Source organism: Corvus brachyrhynchos, unplaced genomic scaffold (assembly GCF_000691975.1).
Source record: "Corvus brachyrhynchos isolate BGI_N302 unplaced genomic scaffold, ASM69197v1 scaffold94, whole genome shotgun sequence".
NCBI lineage: Eukaryota > Metazoa > Chordata > Aves > Passeriformes > Corvidae > Corvus > Corvus brachyrhynchos.
The window spans coordinates 2,947,645-2,957,875 of NW_008238330.1; the positions used below are offsets into that span (position 1 = coordinate 2,947,645).

Genomic DNA, 10,231 nt, shown 5'->3' on the forward strand with positions numbered 1-10,231 from the left:
CTCCCAGCCCTGCACAGCATCATCCCCAAGAGTCACACCATGTGCCCAAGAGTATTGTCCAAATACTTCTTGAACTCATTTATTCACAGATCTTGAATTTCTAGTCCGTAGTGAATAGTATTAATCCAAAGCTTTGTATTTTATTTTCACTTCCCAATCTGTAATTTAAAGATTCCTGAGCAGTTTTCTTGAGTGGTTCTCCTAGAGATGAACAGCCATCACACATTTCTCCATTCTAAAAAATGAGGTAGAATGTGGAAATAAAGCCCCAGTGCCCAGAGGGAGATTAAAACCCTGCTCTACACACTCCTCCAGCCCCCACCTCACAGTTTGAAACCTTTTGTTCTAACCATTTGATCCCAAGTCCATCAGGGAAGAATTTAGGCAAATTTCATTCTCATACATGAATTAGCAGCAGACTAAGTCAACTACCTCACAAGGATCAAACACTCCTCTTGCAAGTGCAGCCTGCTGCAGAGGTAAGCTGGCCTATCAAGGCAAACTCTGAATTTGGAGAAACGTGCTGTCCAAGATGCCAGGGTGAAGAACCGTGCTCATCACAAAAGCCTAAACAAGTAGGCACGTGAAGTGTTAAATACGAAGCAGTCCGGTAAAGGCAAAACTTTGAGCCCTAAGACTAAGAAAAGTGAGTTTACATTTATGCTGCTCACTGGAAATAAATTAACACAATAAATCATTAAGGAGGGCACTCCATTGGTGTAGCAGAAGTAGTTGACTGTAATTCAATGCTTCGGTGGGTGAGGAAAGAGAGATTTCTCCATCTGCAGCTTTCCTCTAAAAAGGTAAAGTCATATCATACAAATAGCACACAGAAAAACTCTCTCTAGAAAGTATGTGGGTACCCACCAGGTGGGAATCATGGTAAGTTAATCTTTATTTCCCTGTATCTCACCATGCAAAAGAAGTCACAGATTTTTCAGGAAGATTTATCCTAGTTTCTAGATGCTGTCATCTCTAGCAACATATGATCTATTTCATCACCTGATCTATTTCATCACCTGATCACCGAGACCTGTGCAGGACTCGGGCAGTACCGCACTTCCTGTGTTCACTTTAAGCATTAGTACAGTGCCACAGAGCACAACTTCTGGGCTTCTCAGGTGCTTCACAACTGAAGCCTCAAAGAAAGCAATGGAGCCAGAATCACTTAATGACCAATGGAAGCACTAATGGCTTGGATCTTACAATGTTCTATCACACAAAAACTCAAAGGGATTAATTTACCTTGACCTTGTAGTACTCCTTGACTTCAGGCTGAATGGAATCAAAATCACCACTGATGTAGTCAGGCAAGAAGCTGAAAGGAAAGCAATGAGCAGTGAAATGAAAAATTAATCCATCTTACTATATTTAATATTTATTTTCTCAAGAGTACTACGGGGTACAAGCATTAATCTTCTAAAAGGAATATGAGTCCCTTAAAAGCATGTTAAGAGTTGATGTGAGGTGATACAAAATAAGGTAACAGACGAAATGAAAAACTGGTAAATCTATTGTTCCTTTGCTGGGGGAGTTGCACGTGGCTTAGATGCTTATATATCTCTCTGGGTTAGTAAGACTTGCATTTGCCTGGTCCTGGAAAGACAACTCTCAAATGTCTTTCAAATGTATCATTCAGTCAGCAAAGTGTTTGAAATAGCATATCTGAGTGCTGTACATCATTCGTCAGAGGATATCATTTGTCAGAAGATGATGATGATGATGCTTCTTGGACAGCTGGTATGCCATAAATGTTTCAAGGATTTGTATTTTAGTTGTTAGTGATGTCATCTTGATTCCACTCTTCTTGATTATTAAAAATACTCCCAAAATATGGAAGTCAAATGCTCAGTGATTTTTAACTCACATGAACTTAATTTCAACTCCTAACCATCACTTGTACAGTAATATTGCTGCAAAGCACATGGAAATAATTTTGTGATATTTATCTCATCTTGCCGCATTTTTAAATGCAGAATGCTTAAAAATATTTATTATATGAATTTGTATCAAATTCATAATGAAACTTCCACTGTGCTACAGCAAGAACAGTGTAAGAATATCTTTTGAAAAAACCCACCATTCCCCCCAAAAAACTCAACACAGCTTTCCATCTTGCACAATTTCTTGAGTTTTAAGAAGCAGCTGACAGGTGAGAGAGTGTTTCCACTGTTTCAACAGATAAGGCTGCATTGAGTTGTGAAAGAAAAGCTGTGATTTTGGTTAACTCTACTGCTACCATACTTTACAAGGGGGATGAGAGTTCATCAGCAAATTAGTTTCCAGTTCAAACTGAGTTACAAGGAATTGAGCAAAGTATATTGGAACATATTTTTTCTGCTACATGATTTTAGAAGACTGCTGCATGGCCTAGAAAATCCTCATATCAGTAAAACTTATAAAAATTTCATTTTCTGGGTCTGTACAGAGATTTCAAAAGAGACGCGTGGTCACTGGCCACCATTTTTTTGAAAACTGAAAGCAGCTTCAGCAGAAGCCGGTAAGCACAATTGTTGTGAGTTAGGTCATGTGCAACCACGGCATTTCAAATTCCCTGCTCTCTGCTATTACTAAGGTTGTTACAAAAGGATATATTCTAAAAATAATCCCTCTAGAAGTGATGGTCCCATACTTGCAGTGGTGGGAAGTGCAGTCCCTTTCTGCACTGGGTTTGACTGAGGACACAGGAATGAAGTAGGGGAAATGCAAATACTTCAGTGCTCTGTTTCATATGCCTTCATCAGTGTGGTTCAAAACTAAACAGAAAATTAGGTTTGCTCCTTCATTGTAAGACTGACCTTTCCAACGTACAAAAAATACCACATTTTCAAAAGTTGAAATTTAAATAGCTGGTTTTTACCTTTCCATGAGTTTCCTAATTAAATACTTACTGAATACAACAAGCCTAAAAACCTGCAGGTATTGTCTTTCAATTTGTTATTTTCTAATTATTTCTTCCTGATTGAAACAGAGCCATTAAAAGTAAACTCACTCCAGGCATTTCAGTGGTGTCCCTGAATGCAAGCCCTGGAAGTGTTCCAGCAGGTTGGGCAGGAAGAACAGCAGCCAGCTGTCATGGAAAGCCAGGTTGGTATGACAATGACATCCACTGTGATGAAAAAGCTGTTTATCTTACTGAAATGCCATATATAAATCCAAAAGGGTCTTTCTTTTTTCTTTTCCCTCTACAGCAGCTACAGATCACAGTGCTTTTAAATAATCAACTATTTCTCCTGAATGCCTCAAGAGACATAAGTGGGAGCAGAATTAGCCAAAAAAAAAGAGTATCTTCTAAGAATCAAGTGCTCCTTCACAGTTTTTGTTCTCATCCAAAGTAAAACTATTTCCAGTCAAAAAGCTAGTCTGAATTTTTCCACACAGAAGGAACACGCATTTCAGTTGCACCTCCCATGGAGTCTGCTGGGGCTCCTGGTTTCACTTCCTGAACATCTCTCCTCTGCCAGCAAGCTCTGTGTCCATTTTCAAAATACCCTCTCTAAATCACTCACTTGGAGCAACCACAAAACCAGAAATTACTAAAGGGAATATGAAATTGTGGCTGGGAACTTCAAATTTCGAGATGCCTAGGCCTCCCACTAATGATCATGAAGAGAAGAATTCCTTCTTGTTTCCTCCTTCCCTTTTAGAAACATCAGAAACAAGGAAAGATCAGAAAGTCATGCCTGAGGAATTAAAAAAAAATTAGTAAATCTCAACTCCACTGTCTGCCTCACAGACATGAAAGAAAAAGTCTGCTTTATCTCCAGAGGGAGGATAGCTGCTCTTTCTAATTCACTGACAATGCAAACCAACAAAAGTAAGGCAACATTCAGTATAGAGTCAAAGGCTGCATTTGACACAGTCCTTTTTGAGTTCTGTGGAACAAATTGCCTGATCCAGGTGAACAGATTTGAGTCAAGGCTCTTTCCAATTAACACAAGTGAACAAAGTTCATTGTGTGAAGAATTCTCCTTGACTGACTAACCTCAGAGATTATCACTGATATAGAAATAGGAGAAATAGTTGAGATAGAGGTATATGGAAAAAAACTTCATACTAAAGTAACTCAAGAATATTTTGTAATAATTGGTTTTCACTTGTTTGCTTTCATATAGTTTTGTATTTACTCCTGAGTACAGGCTCTAGTGCAGGAGAACAGGCTCAGGAGAATCACACATTGAGCTTACTTCTATGTGAGTGGAAGAAATTATGTCAGGAAAAAAGTAACAAGAAAGGCCTCTCCATAAAAGCTAAAACAGCTGCCCTTATTTAATGTACAGATTAACAGCAGGTATTCTATTAGTCTAACCCATGTTTTCCTGCCCTCTGAACTCAAATTCATGAATAATTCTTATTCTGATGCATAACTGTATTGAAGATGACATATTCTAGTGACATATCTAACACACATCCTTTAGTGAAGTTTAATTTTTTGCCCATGATGGCAAAATACGTCTTTAATTCCTAGTGCAATTTAAAATTTTAATTTCTAAACAGTCTAGATGATGCAGTCTATTCCATTTCAGAACCATATTTTATCAGTCTCATTAGCTATTAATTACCACTATGCATATAAGGTCATGACCAGCTCAGCTGGCTTGATTCTCTGCTGCTTTATATTGACATATATCAGGAGTGAGCCAAATCCTTAATCCTGATGGGACTGAAAGTATAAAATTCATGTGGGATCAGCCTAGTCTACCAAGTCTTTTCTAGAGCTGTCAAGAAGCATAATACCAGGTACTGGGCAACAAAAAATCTTCAGAGGTTTGGGCCAACTGGAGTTTTTCTTACTCTTTTCAATCTCTTTTGTTTTTTCTGGGTGCTGAGGGGTTTATTTTGTTTGGATTTAGGTTGTTGCTTTTTGTTGTTCTTTGGAGTTGCCGTTTTTTTTCCTCATCAGGGTATTTTAGAATCATACTGCATCCATCTAAAATGAGTAGGGAGTCAGGAGGGCCGGGATTACTTTCAGAAAAGGATGCAAAGGCACTTCCATACCAGACTACTTATCTTTTACCTATGTAACTTTTTTTTTTTAAATAAAACCCCCGTAGTTTCCATATGAAACCTTTAAGGTTTAGCTAGCTTAAAAAGAAAAAACAACACTATTTCTCAGCAGTTTGGAGATGGATCCCAGCTAGATGATTTATACAAATTGGATAAAGGCTGAATGTTGACTGAACAGTTTTATGAACTCCCAGGATGCTGGGCTGGAAAGCAGGGGGAAAGAAAGAGATTCCAGTGAGTTTGACATAGTTTCCAGATACCCCAATAAATTTTTAGTCACCAGTACCATAAAGCAGCAACTGATTCTTATCATAACTCTGAGGCTCTTATGCTAAACAAGCACAAGTGTGCCTTTTGCCTTCAAGTAATACATCTAATAAACACAGCAGTATTGTTTTTAAATATTCAACACTAATGAACAGTGTGTTAAATTTAAAACATCAGAATACCTGGCTCTTTATTTGCTCACTTTAAGAATTCAGTGTGAAGTGTTAAAGATATGTTTTCACACAGTTATGAAAAAGAAAAACAAAGAACACAAAAACCCACACCAAACCATCACACTGTAGCAGTTTATACCAAAAATCCCATGCTGCCTTCTTAAATAAAATGCTTGGGCATAACTGCTCAGTTCTATCATTAATTCAAAGTTACAGCTTCCTAGTACTATTGACTTATCTTGTGATGCAGCTCCTTTAGCACATAATTGCATGCAATTAACCTTTTTTAAACAAATTTTAACATCAGAGACATGACCATTTAAAGGCAGTATATGCATAGCCTTTGATTCCTTCAGCTACAGCACAGAAAATAATCCCATGCAGACAAACTGTGTGTCCCCCAGCTGCATCATCTGAGGGCACAGAGTCGGTTCCCTGTGTTTTTTCTTCACTACTAAAAATAAGTTTAAAAATGGGTGTCTTTTACCCTGGACTAATAGGCACACACAAGCTACATCCCTGGGGAAAAAAAATCAGTGACGATAAAATGCTGCAAACTGAAGATGAAGCAGTCAGCTCTGACTTTTGTAAGCATCTAGTACTTGGGAATACAGAAGATAAAACTCTCTAGCACTACTTCAGGATAAGTATTAAAACCAAAGTTTAGCAAAAAACCCCCAATAAACAAAAATTAATGCTCCCAACTCTTAAGTTTGCTAACTGTTAAGGTGCACTTTCAGCTTGCCCTTCTGACATCTTGACAAGAAGAGTGAGGGCTATTTTCACCAGAAAGGCATTAAATCTGTTTAAATTTGTCAAAAGTATACTGTTATCTGCTGTGAAGATCAAAGTACCTTCTTAACTCTCAGAGACATGTTCAGCACAAGCAGACGCCTTTTATATATTGTCTCAGAGCAGCATATTCAGATGCTCCAAGCAGCTGTACAGAGGTGAGTTTCTGGATAAAGGAGAAATGTCAGATAGTAAGATATATTCAGACTTAATGTCTATTCAACCTCTAAATATCTTCACGCATTACCTGCAAGGTTACCACAAGAAAGGGTCACACCTGCAGCTCAGAAGCCAAACACTAAAATATCAACACAACTAATGAATTCAAACTGGACATAGAAAAGAATTTTGGTTTGATCCATCTTGAAAAAATGCCACAAATGATTCCACAAATTATTATTACCATAAGGCCTTTAAAAAAACAGCTAAACCCCAGTCCTTAGCTTGTCCACCATCTACTTTCCAATCAAGACTCTCTTGAAGTCAGAAGGCTTACTTTTTCTGACTCCGAGGTTCTCATCACTGCTATTTTGATCCCCAAAGACTCCCGTATCACTATACAGTGTTTGTAGTATGCTGGCACTGACAATGATGTGCTAGTTCCGTATGAACTTGGAGAGAAAAAACATCAACAAAAAATCCCCAACAATTTCCCATGCCTTCTTCAAAGACCTTAATAAACCCTAATGTTCATTATACAATTGCTTATACGAAACAATTCCTGAATAGCATTTTGCACACTACAATAAATCCAGGTATGATTTAATAAGACTTAAAAAAAAAAAAAGGGAGGGGGTACAATGACAGCACTGTAAACACCAATTTAACAAAGAAAGCAAGTATATGCATACATCAAGCTACACACAGAGAACCTGAATTCTTTGCACGGACTGTTAGCAAATCTGCATATTACAGTCAGATAGTTCTGTGGTTAAAAGTGCTTGAAATATTTGGCAACCTTGAAAAGCAGCCTCTTTTTTCCTTACTTTTTAAAGAGCTTAGTTTAAAGAGCATGTAAGTATTATTTCATTTGCAAAACCTACGATTTAAAGAAAAAGATAAAAGTGTGTAAAGATATGAAGGCAATAATGCATTCATTTATGCTTGTCTGGTATGCAGTGTCACCTTGCAAATAATAAAAAAAAAAATCTAAAATAAATTGAAGAACATATTACCTTCAGCTCAAACTGCTATGCAAAGCACACATCAGGGGGACATCTTCTGCAGGGGAGAGCCAACTTCCTCCCATTATCATTACAAATCTGAAGAAGCTTACACCCTGCCTCAAAACCTTATCCCTCAGTGACAAAGATGCGTATTAATGACAGCTACAACTGTTGCATTTTTCTTTTTAATAGTCAGTATTTGAAACTTTGCTCCAGTTGCAATCGATACTGTACGAAATAAAGTCATGCTCTGAGATTTAAGAACTGCTCACTTGCTTTCCATGGTGCTGAACATCCTCCTGTGTATATCTACTTCATGAAAAACCCAGTGTGCACAGAACAAGCAACTCTCAGGGACTGCTGCTAAGTATCTGTAGTTTTGTTTTTATTACTCATAGACTGAAGTATTTCTTAAAATAAAGAATACCTGGCAGCAATATATGATCTTAGAGCAAATTAACTTGAAACTCTTCAGCACAACTCAGCATTGCACAGGCTCAAGCACCATGCCTTGCTGTTGGACCCATGGCAAAAGGAATTCAAAAGAAGAGAGCTTAGCCGTGAATTTTTATCCTTGCACAGGGCAGCATGGCTCAGGGCAGCACGGTTCAGGGCAGCACATTAACTCAGTGGCAGAAAACGCCCCAGTGTCTCAGCATGAGTCACCCATAAGGACATGATTTTGAATGCTAACAAAGCATAAATACTTGTCTGGAAGTGCCAGAATCCAGTCTTCAGGGACCCAAAGCCAGAGGAAAGGGGGGAGAAGATCAGCACTGTAGCCTCTGACAGGTGAGGCTCTCTGACTCACTGAGAAGATAGAGGCTGACATGACACCCAAAATGGTTTTCCCTCTTCATGTCAAAGCAACAGAAGGCAGAATTTGCTCAAAAAAATTGAGGAGAATCAGCCATTACATTAAAGAAATGTAAATTATTTATTAACATTTTATACTGCCTGTGAAGAATGAAAGGGATGTGATCTAAAATGTGGTAAACTTAGAGCAGTCACAAACTACGCAAACACATTTAGAAACCAGTCTCAAAAAGGTGGCACTAGAAGCCACAGCAGGCTCAGGGCTTCATGGAGTGCCACCCAAGTTAGATGCTGCTGCTACAAGGCAACACACTTTTCCAAGACAAGATAAACAATTACTCTTCTTTCCCAGAAGTTCTAGAAACACGCATATTACATTTTTCCACCTAATCAGAGTTACTAACAACGCCTACAGTGCGGCTTGAAAACTCAACTATACAATTTTAAAAGTCAGTTTTAATGAGTAGTGTAGGAACCCAGAGTGATGAGAATATTTCTCTGCCTTTTTTAAGGGTTCTTACCCCTCTGAACAACACTGTTTTAGCCTCCAACCTTGGAAAAAATTACCAACGATCAGACAAGAACTAGAAAATACAGTGGTGTGAATTAGGTGACAGACTACTATGCAAGATTGTCACAGGGTGAAAAATTTAGAGGTTTTGGGCTTCTCTTTGTAGTAAATAGATAAGAGTAAAAAATATCAAAATGGAGGATTGTTGTTCTCTAAACCTTCTTCTCCTTCTTCTACTACTCCATGTTCTGCAGTAAAAGTAGTTTGGAATGATTGGATAGAGAATTCCGCAGTTCCTGGCCGTGTTACTGAATAACTGGTAGAAAAGTGAAAATAATATACGTTTTTAGTAACTATTGGTCAAAATATCTTTAAAAGGCTGTGTAAATCTTGATAGAGAGACTTCACTCCTGCTTTTCTGTGCTCTATACTGTACCTGGGTCAGGCTAGTGGCTCTGTTCTTCAGATAAGACTTAATAAACAACTATCTGGAAGCATTGAAACTCAAGGAAAAGTCTTGGTTTATCTTTGAAACTCCTTGCAAGGACTTTTAGAAAATTCTCTCCCATCAGGAGGAATTTGATTTATGGCACGGTTCAGTGTCAGACTAGTATTTAAACTCTTGGTGTCCTTTCTGTGAGCTTTCACACCACTAAGAACACTTAAAAGTCAAGCACAATCAAAGAGTAAAAAGTTACATGTGAAAGATGTTCACTGGGATTTCCTTGCTTCTATTACTTTACTTACTCTCACCTGAGTACCTTAAGTACCTGCCCCAAATTTAGCATCTGTTTACATACTTACAAAACCAGGAAAGAACATCTTTGCAAGGGAGGTTGAACTTAAAGATGCCCTTTGCTTCTTCAGGCTAGAAACTGAAGTAAGTAGCTTGCAGCAGAAATCCTCTAGAGCCCTTTCTACAGAATGAGTCATGAATGCAACGAGAAGAGATTTATCCCCTTACTTGTTGTAGTGGGTTCGGTTTGTAACCAGGCAGAAACACCAATTTAGTGTAGTGGTTTGGTCCAAAATACTCATTACTGTTTACCTTCTGTGAGATAAGAATTAGGAGAAAAGCAAAGCAGGCACAGAACTTGAAAGAATATAAAGAAGTTATTAACAGACCTAAAAGAAGAAAGAGGGGGAAAAAAAAATCATACCACACCTTCAGAACTCTTCTCCTCCCCCCACCTTTCTCCCTTCTCCCACTGACAATGTAAAAAGACAACCCTTGAGATGTTCAGTCTGTTTACCACTTCCATAATAGCCTTGTTCAGTTCATTTAGGAGGAGGAGTCTCTCTTGCCCATGCTATGAAAACATTATCACAACGAGCCAGCCGCCCGGGTTGGTTCTCTGCTCGCATGTGAGTCCCTTCCCCGACTTGCAGCTTTTCCCACAACTGCTTTCGAGGGTCCACTCTTGAATTACTGGGGTACAATTTTAAGGTTGAGCTGTTCAGAAACAAAAGTTCTCTTCACCCATCTCTGGGAGCATTTC

General features: G+C 38.4%; 1 protein-coding gene across 1 annotated transcript in view; it reads right to left on the reverse strand.

The window, feature by feature from the left end:
• TPK1 (thiamin pyrophosphokinase 1) overlaps positions 1–10,231 on the reverse strand; it is a 254,642-nt gene that overhangs the window by 163,590 nt on the left and 80,821 nt on the right. The window contains exon 3 of the mRNA XM_017734592.1: positions 1,246–1,318. Within this exon, the coding sequence (XP_017590081.1) occupies positions 1,246–1,318 (73 nt within the window). The remainder of the gene's footprint in view (positions 1–1,245; positions 1,319–10,231) is intronic.